Source organism: Ranitomeya variabilis, chromosome 3 (assembly GCF_051348905.1).
Source record: "Ranitomeya variabilis isolate aRanVar5 chromosome 3, aRanVar5.hap1, whole genome shotgun sequence".
Taxonomy (NCBI): Eukaryota; Metazoa; Chordata; class Amphibia; order Anura; family Dendrobatidae; genus Ranitomeya; species Ranitomeya variabilis.
In genome coordinates, this window is record NC_135234.1 from 198,569,092 (window position 1) to 198,585,994 (window position 16,903).

At 42.3% G+C, this 16,903-nt stretch overlaps 1 protein-coding gene across 1 annotated transcript in view; it reads right to left on the reverse strand.

Annotated features, from left to right (window-relative positions):
- AMPD1 (adenosine monophosphate deaminase 1) overlaps positions 1-16,903 on the reverse strand; it is a 130,433-nt gene that overhangs the window by 105,604 nt on the left and 7,926 nt on the right. The window contains exons 2-4 of the mRNA XM_077294971.1: positions 16,411-16,585; positions 15,821-15,977; positions 5,871-6,036 (exon numbers count right to left, since the gene is read on the reverse strand). Of these exons, the coding sequence (XP_077151086.1) occupies positions 5,871-6,036; positions 15,821-15,977; positions 16,411-16,585 (498 nt within the window). The remainder of the gene's footprint in view (positions 1-5,870; positions 6,037-15,820; positions 15,978-16,410; positions 16,586-16,903) is intronic.

The following is a 16,903-nucleotide window of genomic DNA, read 5'->3' on the forward strand; positions in this document are numbered from 1 at the left end:
GGGATGAGGTTCCTGATGGCGGTGGGGGGAAGGACCCAGTTATGGCATTAGGGGAGTGCAGGGACAGGTTCAGGTTTGAGCTCAGGTGGTGACCATTCTCCATTTCCCTGTCAGTACAGCCTGCCTCTCCCAATTCCATCCCATTGTGTGTGTGTTGCACTGTCCCCTGTCAGACCCCCATTGGGTCGTGTCACATTGCGACATTCCCCACCCAGGCTACCAGCATCAGCGTTAAGCCACCCCAGAAATGGCGCTTCCAGAAGATGCCACAAATCTGGTGCTTAGCCTCAGTCTTTCCACTTGCCCAGTGGCAGTGGCAAGTGGGGTTATAGGGTTGGGGTTGATATCACCTTTGCATTGTTAGGTGACATCAAGCCCAGGGGTTAGTAATGTAGAGGCGTCTATAAGACAGCCCAATTACTAACTCCATAGTAAGTATTGAAATAAACACACCCCAAGAATAAAATCCTTTATTTTAAATAAAGCAAAACACCCTGTTTTATACATTCATTTAAAATAAAAACACACAGTTTTACTCACCTTACGCCTAATCCATTGAATCCCTTGTCACCTGTAAAAAACAAAAATGATAAACAACCATACGCCTCACCTGTCCAAAGTGAAGATTAGCAACACTGTCCAATGCCGTAATCCACCTCTGTAACATCTGGTTTACATCCTGAATAGTGACATGATGTGACCATCCAGGCTGAAAACCATGAGACAATGAGGCAGCTTCAGTGACGAATGGTGACGTTAAAAGAGGTTAATGCAGGTCACTAAAGGTGCATTCCCAGGCTTACTTCACGATGTCATTTTTATTCTGGGGTTCCACCGTAAATTTACCAGTAAAGGCTAAGCAAACAGCTGTGAGCTGTTATTAATAGCCTGGGAATCTTATGGAGTATTGCCCCTTTTCCCAGATTCTCTTCAGCCATGGGCTTTCCCTCTGCTGGTTATGAAAACTTCCGTGCTGTTTTTTAATTTCATTTTTATTTTACACAGGAGTTACACAGCTGCTGCTGAATACAACTCCCATCATTGTCGCCTGGTCGCACTGATCTCAGAGGAAGCATAAAACAATAGTGAGAGCTACCTTCAGCTGCCAGCGTCCTGGAACAGCGCAAACTGTACAGCTTGTTCCCAGGTGCCAGTACGTGTCATCCGTGTGTCATCAGTGTGAACATGTGCAGCACACATTTTGCTTGCGCCAAAAAAACTGACATGTCTGACGGTCTATATAAAAACCTGACATGGACGCACCACCATTGAATACAAAAGGGTGCGTGTGCCCGTAGTTGTGACCCTTAAAAAAGAGACTGCATACAAAAGGCCTTAGACAGTAAATATAAAAATATTAAGATTTGAGAGTCCTCAGTGGTTGATACTTTTTAATGGCTAGCCTATAATACATAAGTCTAGATGTACAATTTTTACAGAGCAACTCTCCATTCTGGAAGGTAGATGGCAAGCCTAAGTGTCAATGAAGTACAGATGCTTTATTAGGGCATATGGTCAGTGGATGGGGTCTTCACGCAGCCGCCCTACACCACAATATGTGTCATTTTTTTCATACTTTTGGCCACTACAAGTTTCCTACCGTGAGGCTAAAAGAGAAGCTGCTGGAAATATGAACTTCTTGCAGCTTTCTTAAGACAGTCATGTTTGCTAAGGAGGCAATTCTAATAATAGACGGAAATATAGGAAATGCTGTTTAAGCAGTATGAATAAATACAGCTCAGGTCAAAAAGTTGAATCTGCAGTCGAATGACATGATTTATTACCCAAGTGCATATAATAGAGCAGCATAATCCTCTATAATAACCTGAGCGCAAAGTAACGGTGAGAAAATGACACTTGATCAATGTAACCTATATGTTTATATACTTGTTTCATAGATTTTAAGATTTCAGGTAGACATAAGTCCATCAACTACAACCTATAGCCTAACATGTTGATCCATTGTTCAAGAAATAAAAATGTTTCCTAGTGTATCAACAATTACAAGATCATGTGGCAGAACGTTCCATAATTTCACTGCTCGTACATAGAGTTGAGCGACCTTTACTTTTTTCGGATCGAGTCGGGTTTCGCGAAAGCCGACTTTGTCAAAAGTCAGGTCGGGTGAAATTGGCCGATTATTGCATAAAGTCGGGGGCCGACTGAGACACGAAACCCAATGCAAGTCAATGGCGAATCAAAGTCGGCAGTGAGTGGAGGACAGGAAAACACCTACAGTGCCCATTTTAATGCCAAAAACATCAATTCTTATTACTGAAGCTTGTCAATCTTAATTCACTTTGTAATAATAGTTAGGCATTGAAAACTGGGGGTCATTTGGCTAAAGTTGTGGGGGGTAGGGCTGGCTCAAGATTTTTGTGGGCCCAGGAAACGCGGAATACATCACGACGGTGGAGCAGGGAGAGGTAAGTATTTCAACTTTGCAAGTGCTGTGATCCTGAGCAAGCAGGGGGGGCCCACTCATTGGCATTAGCACTGGCACAGGGCCCCTCAAAGTACGGCGGTGTGTTTGACGGCGGGTGGCACCTCCCACTGGCAGAGACACTTTTGCGTACTATGAGGGGCCCTGTGCCAGTGACGTCGCCAACGAGTATGCCCCCCCACCTGATGAAGGAACCTGCACTTTCATCTGCAAGTAGGCTAAATGCAGTTCAAAATTGGTAATATGTCTAAACAGGCGGCATTGCTTTGCTCAGTGGAGGAAAACTGTAAGTAGTGGCTGACACAGTTAGTAGGCCCAAATAAGTAAGTAGGCTAAATGCAGTTCAAAATTGGTAACATGACTAAACAGGCGGCATTGCTTTGTTCAGCGGAGGACAAATGTAATGAGGGGCAGACACAGTTAGTAGGCCCAAAAAAGTAAGTAGGCTAAATGCAGTTCAAAATTGGTAACAGGACTAAACAGGCGGCATTGCTTTGTTCAGTGGAGGAAAACTGTAAGTAGTGGCTGACACAGTTAGTAGGCCCAAATCTTGGTTAAAAAATTGCCACACTGCACTCTTCCTACTATCGAATACCTTTTCAGGCATTGCACGCTGTGCTACTTTCACCGGATGGCCATGCTGTCCTAAAACTGTTTTTGTTTTTTACACACGTTTTTGGCCTGATACGGGCCTGCCACATGACAGCTGTTGCGATGTAGATGGCTGCTGCGGATCATCCTCCTCCGCTTCTGAGCTACTGGCAGCGGCACCCTCTTCCCCCAATGGCTGCCAATCTGGGTCAACAACTGGGTCATCTATCACCTCCTCTTCAATGTCATGTGCACCTTCCTCTGTGTCACCGTGTAAGGTGCTATAGCGTTCGGGACGGGGCACCATAGTCTCATCAGGGTCAGATTCTGGCTGAGTACATTGCGAGGGCAATTTAGTGATCTGAGTCAATGGAACAGCATAATAATCTAGCTGTGGCTGTGCATCAGTGCACTCCATGTCCGATTCATCTTGTAATGGGCAGTTAACAATTTCCCTTTCTAACCCAGGCATGGTATGTGTAAAGAGCTCCATGGAGTAACCTGTAGTGTCGCCTGACGCATCCTTCAATTTTGGTTTGGGTGAAGGACACAAGGAAACGTCTTGTTCCTGACCGGGAGCATCCACTGACGACTCGCTGCTTTTATATTTTGAACTTTCTGAAGAGGAGGCGAAAGAGCTAAAGGCTGAGTCAGCAAGGAAAGCCAAAACTTTTTCCTGCTGCTCCGGCTTTAAAAGCGGTTTTCCTACTCCAAGATAAGGGAGCCTTCGAGGCCTTGTGTAGCCAGACGATGACGCTGGCTCAACACCTCCAGCCTTAGGTGCTATTTTGCTTTTCCCACTACCACCAGATGCTCCACCACCACCACCACCATCAGTACCAGCTGGCAACGACCGCCCACGGCCTCTTCCACCAGACTTCCTCATTTTTGGGAAAATGTAACCAAAATAACAACCATTATATGGTACTGTAAAACAAGGTAGAAGGTGTATATAAACTTGTTGAGAATTTAAATCTCCCTTTTTATTTTGGGGAGACTGCACCACAACTCATGCCCAGTGTATAACACAACACAATGTAAGTGGCAGAATGTGGCTGGCTGATATACGACAAACTAACAGAACTGACGTATATCCACTTTGTGACAATTTGAATCTCCCTTTTTTTGGGGGGAGACTGCACCACAACTCAGGCCCAGTGTATAACACAACACAATGTAAGTGGCAGAACGTGGCTGGCTGATATACGACAAACTAACAGAACTGACGTATATCCACTTTGTGACAATTTGAATCTCCCTTTTTTTGGGGGGAGACTGCACCACAACTCAGGCCCAGTGTATAACACAACACAATGTAAGTGGCAGAACGTGGCTGGCTGATATACGACAAACTAACAGAACTGACGTATATCCACTTTGTGACAATTTGAATCTCCCTTTTTTTTGGGGGGGAGACTGCACCACAACTCAGGCCCAGTGTATAACACTCACAATGTAAGTGGCAGAACGTGGCTGGCTGATATACGACAAACTAACAGAACTGACGTATATCCACTTTGTGACAATATCAATCTCCCTTTTTTGGGGGGGAGACTGCACCACAACTCAGACCCAGTGTATAACACAACACAATGTAAGTGGCAGAACGTGGCTGGCTGATATAAGACAAACTAACAGAACTGACGTATATCCACTTTGTGACAATTTGAATCTCCCTTTTTTGGGGGGAGACTGCACCACAACTCAGGCCCAGTGTATAACACTCACAATGTAAGTGGCAGAACGTGGCTGGCTGATATACGACAAACTAACAGAACTGACGTATATCCACTTTGTGACAATATCAATCTCCCTTTTTTGGGGGGGAGACTGCACCACAACTCAGACCCAGTGTATAACACAACACAATGTAAGTGGCAGAACGTGGCTGGCTGATATAAGACAAACTAACAGAACTGACGTATATCCACTTTGTGACAATTTGAATCTCCCTTTTTTGGGGGGAGACTGCACCAAAACTCAGGCCCAGTGTATAACACAACACAATGTAAGTGGCAGAATGTGGCTGGCTGATATACGACAAACTAACAGAACTGACGTATATCCACTTTGTGACAATTTGAATCTCCCTTTTTTTGGGGGGAAACAGCACCACAACTGAGGCCCAGTGTATAACACAACACAATGTAAGTGGCAGAAAGTGGCTGGAAGATATCTGAAAAAATCCAAGGACTGTAGTACAATTTCTATCTCCCTACAATGATCTCAGGACAAGTATGGCAGCAATACAACGGACTGCTGCACACAAAAGTGTGGACAAATAAACAAGATAACTGCAGAAAGGAGCAAAAGGATTTTTGCTTTTAAAAAAGCAGTTGGTTTGCACAGCAGGGTGCAAACAGCAATGCAGCTATCAGGGAGCCTTATAAGGCAGCCTAATAAGCTACAGAGCTGATGCACAAAGATATAGCCTCCACTGTCCCTGCAAAAAAAGTGGTGTTGGACAGTGGAAATCGCTACAGCACAAGCGGTTTGGGGGTTAATCTTCCCTCCCTAACTATATCCCTTCTTCTGACGAAGCGGCAGCAACCTCTCCCTATGCTGAGATCGGCAGAAGTAAGATGGCGGTCGGCGTGCACGCACCTTTATAGCCCCTGTGACGCCGCAGAAAGCAAACCAATCACTGTCATGCCCTTCTCTAAGATGGTGGGGACCGAGACCTATGTCATCACGCTGCCCACACTCAAGTTCATTTTCTCTGGGGTGCTGCACTTTCAGTACTATAAACCTGCAGATTAACCCTATACATGCTGGTTAATAACATTATTGGACCTGACATGTTCCCTTTAACATCTCAAAACCTTTCTTGTCTTACCTGGGTGTACTTCATCTTGCTCTTTCCAAGTTGCACCCTCAATGTCTCGGAGATATTGGGATACTGTTCTTGGGTATTGCTGGTAGGATGCTTTCATGTACTTTTCTCGTATGGTCAGAGCACGATACAGACCCTTTCCAGCTAGCTCAAAGTCATCTACAGACACCTGGAATAAATATATGGTGGATACATCAATATCTTAATTGTATTATTTCTGTCCTCTGAAAGAAAACCATGCACTTAATTCGAAGACATTTTTCAGGTTTTAGAAATTCTAAATATATTTCTAGAAAATGCATTTCTACTTAGCTTTTCTTATACTGAAAAATATTGACATATTGGCTAATGCCTTAAAGTCATAATTTGATTAATTTTATTTAATTGTAGACCTATATCTTATAATAAATAGTGATGAGCGAGTATACTCGTTGCTTGGGTTTTCCTGAGCACGCTCGGGTGATCTCCGAGTATTTGTTAGTGTTTGGAGATTAAGTTTTCATCGCCACAGCTGAATGATTTACAGCTACTAGCCAGGCTGAGTACATGTGGGGATTCCTTAGCAACCAGGCAACCCCCACATGTACTCAGCCTGGCTAATAGCTGTAAATCATTCAGCTGCGGTGATGAAAACTTAATCTCCGAATACTAACAAATACTCGAAGATCACCCGAGCGTGCGTGTAAAAGGGGCAGAGGGACCGGGCACTCTTATCACGCATAGTAAGTATTGCGGTGCTATTCATGTATCTCCCTACCCGGCATTTAGGAACAAGTCTATCCCAGATAGAATATGAGGGCCATATGATTATAGTTGTTATCTAGTGCTGTGGTAGTTGTGAGATAAATTGTAAAGTGGCCAGTGCAATTGACGCCGTATCCGGTCTTCTACATTTATTGTGGGCTATTATCAGGCTATTATTACAAAGCTAAAACTATATACTGATTGTGACCATATTCATTGCGCTTATACTATGTGAGGTAAAAGTAGTAGCCTTGGGGTCCCTTACGTCTGAGGTACTTAGGGAAAGATTGTTACTATTGTAAATGTATTGTTTTAATTGGTTTAATAAAATATGATTTTTGTATTATGTGAGCATTGTGTGCTATTTCTGTTACACTGCTTTTTGTGAGCAATATAGTGTTACGGACGGAGTTCTATGCTATTGACAGCACATAAATTATGATTGGATCAATAGGTTGGTTTAATAGATCTTATGCATACCTAAGGCCAGACAGGAGACTGCTAAGGGTATGTGCACACAGCAGGATTTCTTGCAGAAATTTTCCTGACAAAAAACGGACATTTCTGCCAGAAAACCGCATGCGTTTTTTTTCGCGTTTTTGAGGCGTTTTGATGCGTATTTGACGCGTTTGTGTGCGTTTTTTTCCAAATGCATAGAATTGCGCGAAAAACGAAGAAAATCCGCAAATTAATTTGTTTTGTTCGCGGAAAAAAGCGCACCATGTGCACAAAACATGCAGAATGCATTCTAAATGATAGGATGCATAATGTATGTGTTTTAATTAGTTTTTATAGCGTTTTTATCGCAAAAAACGTGAAAAAACGCAAAAAAACCTGAACGTGTGCACATAGCTTAAGAGTACATGTAAAGCAATCATCCTATCAATCCACTGTTCTACCAGCCTAGGCCCATTGTGTGGATGGAGATAGTAGACCCAGGGGAACCGTCGCCACAGGGGGTCTCACATCAGCCCCAGGTGATGGAATATGCTTTGTTCTGTGAGCTAAAGAAAAATGTTTAAGGGAGGAGGGAAAAAAGACACAAGGGTTGAATCAGGCAGTTGTTGGAGGGACTTCGATGGAAGAGGATCGAAGCTGGGATGGATGGATGATGTATGGAGTTTTGGAGATTGATTGTTAGCTGGAGGGGTGTGAGCTACTGTCGTGAAATCCATCGTCTGGAGGAACATAGGCTGTGACTGCATGCTATACTGGATGGAGATACCAAAAGCTATGGGCCAACCAAAAGTTGGGAGACAGTGTGTATTGCCTGGTACGGGGCCAGTGGAACTACCAATCTCAGATTGGGAACTCGTGGACATTGTATGTTGGCCATCTACATGGATTTGCTGTACAACCATGGATGTATGGGATAAAAATAGTTGCATCATTAACCTGCCTAGGTGATTTTTATAACCCACAAACTCAGATCTTCACAGTCCCCCTAAGGCCACGTTCACACGTTCAGTATTTGGTCAGTATTCTACATCAGTACTTGTAAGCCAAAACTAGGAGTGGAACAGTCAGAGGAAAAGTATAATAGAAACATATGCACCACTTCTGCATTTATCACCCACTCCTGGTTTTGGTTTACAAATACTGATGTAAAATACTGACCAAACAATGAACGTGGGAACATGGCCTTATAGTATTTTACAAATGTCCTGTACTCTGGATAGTCATCAGTATTACAATCCGGGAAGACGCTTTTTAGTTTTAAAATCATGACTACATTAGTATATAAAAATATGATTACTAATTTGCCCATAACATTTACTTTGTGCTTAGGTTATTTTTAAACACTAGGGTGCGCCATTGTACAGTTAGAGTGGATACTTTTACTATGTACTAAAATTTTTTAGCCATCTGTGTGTGGTCCTTGAGAAAATGCCCATAAAGAGTTGAGGATCACACCCACTTGGCTAACAAATACAAGATTCATACACAGGGATGAGGAGGAGCAAATCTGAAGAATGGAGAGGCACAGGATCATAAAGAACAACGCTGCTAGATTCAGGAAAACAGCAACATCTACATCAGGTAAAAATTTATAAAATTACGGCAAGTGATAGGGCCTCTTAAGAGTTCATAGTCCTTGAAAACTTTTAAAAAGGGAACCAATGCTATCCACTTGTCTGGGAATACACTTTTTTAATCTAAAAGCTTGCACATGTTTAAAACACTCATGGATACTCACCCTCCCCATGCCCAGCACTGCCTCTCCACCGCTGCACCTGTGTTTGTTTACATTCTGCAGTGGTGACATAATGACAACAGCGCACACACCCGCTGTGTTATCACCACAACGGCACTCCTGCATGTGTCCCCTTCATCCTCCCTGCAGGGACGCCAGCATGTTAACTTACCTATCCACGCTCCCTTGGCGCCTGCTTCCTCCCAGGACCTTCGCACAGCACGCAGGTCTCCTCGGAGTATGCTTAAGGCGTGTGGGCTCCTGGCTTTTTAAAGGGCCAGCGCACTCACTACTAAGAATGTCACCAGCCAATAGTTGGGAGACGTCTGATATTTAAGGCACCCTCCCTATTGGGAGGTGCTTTAGCAATTTTAGTTATCAGTCTATATCCTGTTACCTAGTTGTAAAGTCCCAGCACCTTTGCTCTTAGTATCTGATCTTGGCTGTCCTGCTAACCTGATCTTGACTGCTCTGTCTACAGCTGATCTTGCCCATGCTACTGTACCTTTACCTGTGCCATCCTGCCTGTGCCTTGTCCTGTTCCTGATCCGATTGAACCCACTCCTGTGTGCCTGCATCTGTGATCCCATACCTGTGACCTCCCCATGTTCCTGTACTAGTCCTGCTTGTGCCTGATCCCACAACTGTCTACCGGTCGCATGTATTCTGATTACCAGTTCCTGGAAGGTCCTGCTTCCCTGTCCCTTTGGGAGTCAGCGATTCCGGGGTCTGTCCTGGAGTAGCACCTGAGGTTCACTTGGGTTCAAGTCTAACAACACCATCAGGGGCTCCAGTGAAGAACCAGGTGTTCACTTAGTTATGCCCCTCCAGGCTCTCCCTAGACCACGGCACTGTGGTTCCACAACGATGTGCATAACACACTGCAGCCACTCTCCAAGCTTAGAGGCTCATGCCATCTACATTTAAGAACAATATGTTTGGGGCTTTCCCTAAAGGGTGAAGAAACTGCTGCTCTTTACGCAAGTATTGACACGACACAGCTGTGGGTGACAAGGGATCAGGGGCTCCTTTTCTGGCCCTAAAATTAGGGGGTGCCATAGCTCGCCCTGTTCTCCGGGATACTTCAGATGGCAAAGCCGCTGGGGCCTCCACCCTTGCCTTATCTCCTGAGTAAGCCCTCCGTCTGTTCTCTTCTCCCACCCGGGGAAGAGGGGTGCTTCTGTGCATCGCAGTACACCAACCCGACAAGAAGGGCGACAAAGACAAGAGGTAACTGAAAACTCCACACGCACCAAATATAAACTCACATATAACAGAGGAATCCCCTGGGGTGTGCAGGTAGGGGAAGAAACCAAAATAGGGAAGGATAAGGAATTACCAAGCGTACAGACCATTCAACAGTCGCTTATAACTCCTCTGCCTCTCCTTCTCATATCAACTTCTCTCCCTCCTTTAGCCATGCAGCAAAGCTAACTCTGACGAGGATTAGTAATAGAGCCCAGATTATATAGGGAAAAGGAGTGGCTAATGGAGCACAGCTGGGCACAGGGATTTCCAACGTGGCCGTGTAACCCCTGTTCTGTTAGAAGAAATAAACACGTTCAATAAGCCAGAGAAGTGGTTCTTCTCAGCGCCGGAGTAGGAGCAACCAGACACTGCAGTCCCCTCTGGTCCGCTCCGTCGCGGTAACCACATGACAAGTATAGTCAGCCGATAAGATGTATGGCTGAGCATCTGGACAGTAAGTGAAGAGTTATTTTTGTTAACTTGCTCCCCTTGTGTCTAAGGTTTCATGGTGTCAATTGTCCTTACCCCTCATCACGGCCATTTTGACATCCTCCTTAGATCCCTTTCATAGACAAGTGATTTATGTCTGTAGGATTCTTTTTCACAGGATGTTCAGAATATTGCTTGCTGCTAATGCATGTACGCTATTTCTCTGCTGTCACATCATAGGACGCTACAATGTCCCTTATGCTGTACACTGCAGCTCCATTTAGCTGTTATGTGCTTAGATTATGTGCTTGGATTAGTACATGCTTACCAGGATTTTCTTGTAGAGATTATTACCATTAAGATTTGACTGATTATAAAGTGCCAGCAACTCCATGAGCATTTAAAAGTAATGCAACTTTTAAATGGTTTATGAGAAATGATGTGCAAATTTGAGGCCAAGGAGCTGTAAGGTCATCATCATGCCCCAAGGCACCTACTGTATATACAGAATTTCAAAACACAATTTCTTGCTTGTGAAGCATCAATTTGGGGTCATAAAGAGATCAACTTGTTTATCTTTTTGCAGGGCTACACAGTTATATAAATGGCTTGGGGCATAGAATTTTCTGAATAGTTCCCTTTAGTGAAGAGGATGGATAATTGTCAGCTATTTTATTGATTTTTATGACGGCCCCAAATCTTAGCAACACTGTATTTTAATCCATCGTTACCTATTTTAATGGTTTTATGGACACTGAAAACCCATTTAATAATACTCAGAGTGCAATCCAGGTGGTATTGCTGAATACTCTAGAAGCCACGTAGTCTATTTCAAGTAGGCATAGTAAATAGCAATATCATAAATATACAGGTCAACAGCTGTCATCCATCAGTAAACTAATACCCATGTAGCAGCCATATTTATGAAGGAAGGAGGCACAAACTGAAATAGATCCTCCCAAATCATCAAAATGAGCTGCCCAGACTTGTCATCCAGCAGTCTGGTCATGGTAATACAAGTCTTCAAATCACCAGTTATGTAATGTATGTCGTCCTGGAAGATTACAACCGTGTTACTCAGAATACATGTCCGCACTGTAACTTGTGCCTTTGGGTGGCCTGTTGGTTGAATGGACTGTTACCAGTTACTGCTAGTTAATGCACTTTGCATTTTGCTTGGAGCTGGTCTTAAACATTGTATCTTTCAGGGTATCCTGGGGTCTGTTTCCTTCCCCCGTGTCTGCTGCCCTCTGTTGTGCACTATGTCAGGGTTGTAGACTCTAGTCTTGTGTTTGGTGTGCCCCCCTATCTGTGCTTTTTATGGTAGTGTTTGCATTTCATCCCTGCTGCGTACACTTCATGTGTCCTGCTGCTCCTGAGATTCATGTATGTGCCAAGTCCTCAGTGCCCACATACCTTCCTGCCTGCTGCGTTAATTTGCCCACCTGGACCTGAGGCGTAGATGATCCATCTCACCAGGTGAGCCTAACAGTATCAATAGAGATATTTCTTAGTGGCCTAACCATAAGCAGCACAAATCTCTTTCCTAAAGTTCAAACTGATAATTTCCCATACTGATAATTGGAACTAGCATTGTAATATACTCATGCATTAGGTGAAATGCCATAACCATGACTTGAGGAACAAAGCTCACAAATAGGCTCCTTTCACACATCCGGTAATGATAATTAATTGGATTGTCCATCAGTCTCCTGACCGAAACTCAATAGCCTTATACAGCTCTGGCAAAAATTAAGACACCACTGCAAAATGTTCAGTTTGTCTGATATTTCTCTTTATAGGTATTTTTTAGAGTAAATTGTTCATTTATTTTATAAACTTCTGACAACATGTCTCCGAATTTCCAAGCAATAAATTTTGTGTTTTTTTCTGAAAAGGAGAAATGGTCAAAATTTAAAAAAAAAATCCAAGTGCTTCCAGACCTCAAATAAAGCAAAGAAAACAAGTTCATAATCATTTAGAAACAACAATACTAATGTTCTAACTCAGGAAGAGTTCAGAAATCAATATTTTGTGGAATAACACAGCTTTCATGTGTCTTGGCATGCTTTCCACCAGTCTTTCTCATTGCTTCTGATGCAAAAACTTAAGCAGGTCTTCTTTGTTTGATGGCTTGAGACTATCCATCATCCTCTTCATTATATTCCAGAGGTATTCAATGGGGTTCAGGTCTGGAGATTGGGCTGCCCATGACAGGGTTTTGATGTTGTGGTCTCTTAATTTTTGCCAAAGCTGTATATATGTATTCACAGCCCAAGTATGGACCGTGATAATCGGATTAGCCATGGGTCTCCTGACCGAAACTCAACAGCCTTATATATACCTATAATGATGTTTTCACACTCCGTTCTGGCACCAGTTTGTTGGTCTCATTGGGGCTTACATCCGAACATCCAGCAAAACGTGAATCAGGTGTATGTGTCGACAGGGCCATAGACTATAATGGTGCTGAAAGAATGATCGTGAGATCTGTCATGTATAATTTTCAGCGGTATATGCCTTCTGGAGGCTGACACTTAGATGTCGTCTGTATGTCCATCTCCAGTAGGTGTACAGGCCCCAAAATTATGAACATCAGAGGGGAGTTCACACGTTAGCACTGATGGGACGAGCAAATGGGTGCCAGAACGGAGTATGAAAGCACTCGAAGGCTTTTCAGTTCGAATCAAGCGGCTAATCTTGATATCATGGTTCGTATTTGGACTTTGAATTTCGGACGTGTGAAACCAGCGTAACAAAGCTTTTTTAAATTACGATATTTATCTATTAAGTTCCATAACACACTCTATATGTACCGTATTCCTCTACCATAACTAGAGTATAACTTTTCACCTTCCAAATAATGAATTTCCACTAGTCTAATCAAACATAGATTTCCCTGACTGATAACTAATTTGCTTTTGTACACAAATATTAACTAGAAGAAGCAGAAGATAAACCAGTATAGTATATCCAATAGTAATATACCGTAAGTGTGTGATCTAATGTTTAAAGGGATTTCCCAGGAACATAAATCATTAAAACATGTGTAAAGGGTTATTTCCATCTTCATAAATGGGTATTGTTGAGTAGAACTGTTACTGTAAATTCAATCAATTTTGCAATTTACAGCTAGTTAAAAAAAATTTTGCTTACAGACTATTGCCTTGGAGGTCAACTATCGCTACTAGACAGCAGAACATGCACAGCACTTACAAGTTTTTTCTGTCAAGCTTGTAAGCACTGTTTTTAAACTAGTCCGGATCCCTGGAGGGTGCTGGTACCTAATCCTGGCCAGCTTCAGCACAGAGTTTACAAGCTAGACAGCAGCGGTGGTCGATTTCTGTCGGCTGTAAACAAAAGAAAAGTATTACTATTTCAAAAATGGCAGATAATGTTAACAAAAAGAAATTAACAAAAATAGTTGTTTTTACAAGTTTTGCATGGCAATACTCATCTATGAAGATGGGAATAACCCTCAAAGTCTATAAGAAATGAAGAAACGCCATAATTGACTTGCTGGTAATATTCTGCTCTCTTCCTGAGATGTTACATGTGACCAGGTTACCTCCAGCTCCTTACTTCTTGTGCTGTTCAAAGCACAGAGTTCAGAGATTTTACAGTCTGTGCTTTGTACAGTATATAGACTGTCAGTCTAGCACCGAACTCTATGGAGGGGGCAGAACTCAGCCACCAGCTCTCAGAGCAAAGTAGGGGTTTGTTGACTCATTTTCAGGATCACCTCTAAAAACTGACAATTTTATCTTGGGCAGTCAGCAAACCTTGAGATTTCCAAGGAACAGTCCAAATTTAATAGCCACATTAAATGTCAAGGACTGTTCAAGATATGGCACTCAGCTTATTCAGATCTCAAAGATAAGCACTTGTGTACTTGCATAAGTGGAGACAAGAAGACACGTAAGGGTACAGTCAGACAGCCATGTAACATTATTATTATTATTATTATTATTATTTATTGTTATAGCGCCATTTATTCCATGGCGCTTTACATGTGAGGAGGGGTATACATAATAAAAACAAGTACAATAATCTTAAACAATACAGGTCACAACTGGTACAGGAGGAGAGAGGACCCTGCCCGCGAAGGCTCACAATCTACAAGGGATGGGTGAGAATACAGTAGGTGAGGATAGAGCTGGTCATGCAACGGTTTGGTCGATCGGTGGTAACATGGACGATGATTGAATCACAATGCTTGGACTGGCCGGCGGTTCTCCTGACCTGAGTGTGATAGCTTTATGTATTTGTATGCAGCTGTTACGTTCGAGTCAGGAGAGCTGCCGGCCAGTCCGTGCATTGCAATTCATTCATCGTCTGTGTTATACGGCCGTCTAACTGCACCCTTAGGCTGCCGTCACACTAGCAGTATTTGGTCAGTATTTTACCTCAGTATTTGTAAGCCAAAACCAGGAGTGGAACAATTAGAGGAAAAGTATAATAGAAACATATGCACCACTTCTATATTTATCACCCACTCCTGGTTTTGGCTTACAAATACTGAGGTAAAATACTGACCAAATACTGCTAGTGTGACGGCATCCTAATAATGAAACCACGAAAAAAGGACTTAATACCAAAATATCAAAAACTACTGTCAATAAGTTTATTCAAATTATAACAAGAGGTATTAAAATGGAGAAACTGACAAGAATAATACACAGTGCAAATCACTTAACAAGAACACATCAAATAGGGTACAGATCAACCATACTGGAGAGTAAACCTAAATGAGATGGAGTAAATACCAATACATATCCTAAGAGGTCCTAAGACCAAGTAAAGTGCAAGAAAAAGTGTCTCTAAGCATAAGTACCAGTGAAGAGATGGAGTCCTGGGGAACTACGGATCATCTCTTCACTGGTACTTATGCTTAGATACACTTTTTCTTGCACTTTACTTGGTCTTAGGACCTCTTAGGATATGTATTGGTATTTACTCCGTCTCATTTAGGTTTACTCTCCAGTATGGTTGATCTGTACCCTATTTGATGTGTTCTTGTTAAGTGATTTGCACTGTGTATTATTCTTGTCAGTTTCTCCATTTTAATACCTCTTGTTATAATTTGAATAAACTTATTGGCAGTAGTTTTTGATATTTTGGTATTATGTCCTTTTTTCGTGGTTTCAATTTAGTTCTTGGGACATATGGTGAGGATTTCTCACTTAGTTGGTAATGGCATCCTAATAATGTAAATTGCAGGTAGAGGTGAATCGAGAAGATTAGCCTTTATAGAAGAGAGTTCTGATGACACTGTGACATAAATGACATGGTCCTCTATAATCTTTATATTCATATTCTATACAATTGATTGTCTTACCCCAGATGCAAAGTCTCCTGTGATTTTGACTCTCTGAAAATCCGGCACAATTTTATACAGTGGGGTTGACTCTTCTGTTACTGTCGCAGCAATAGGCTTTGGTCCAGAATCGGGAACATTGGCAACAATTGCTTTAAGCCGCTCTAAACGCTTCTTCCTATTATTAAGGAGAAATTTGTATTGAATTTACAGTAAGTCATTGACAAAAGCGTTCATGATGGTATATTTTAATGGTATTTGGGGTAGAATTAGGATTTATCATGTTTTATTTTTTCTGCAGTGGAGACACATAGGCAAAAAGGAGATGAGGAAAGTGGAGATGAAATTGCAATCAACCAAAGATGGATGGATTTACAAATAAAGATTTTGAGTCTAATAAAGCAAATCACTAATTAATATATTTTTTGCATTGCTATTTTGGTGTTTTCCAGGGGCATGTACAGAAGTGTAGAGTTCTTGTGGCCCACTCAGCCAGGAAACCTGTCTTTATGCAATCATTTACCCTATGAGGCATATCCAAGTAGTTGGTGGCTGTTCTAATAGGGTAACTTCTTTACTACTGGAAATTGCACAATCTTCTGTGAAATTACCTTTTATCTTGTGCCTCCTTTGTATCCAGCTTGGCCATGTGATCTGCCAACTCATGATGTGCAATGGGGCAATTATCTACCACATCAAAAGGAGAGATATCTTCCTTGGTATCCACATCCAGAACTTCTGTTGCAAATACTTTCTCAGCCAGATTCCGGATCTCATCTGCGCTTTCTGAAGAAACCAATGCTATTATCAGAGCGAATAAACACAACAATTTTATATGATGACGACAATTAATAATAAATATGATGATGATAATTAGTAAATCTACAGAACAAGTAAACTGATCGCCATGTAGAGAGCAGTAGATAATGCGCAATGCTGTAATAAACCAGTTTAGGTTAACAAAGCCAAACAGGGACATGATACAGCTGATAAGTAGACCTACATTTGGATAAGAAGATGCCCACAAACATAAGAAAACAATCATCTTCATAGCACTATATTGATGGCTCTCATTGTGAATTTGGGGTTAGCGTGAATATCTGG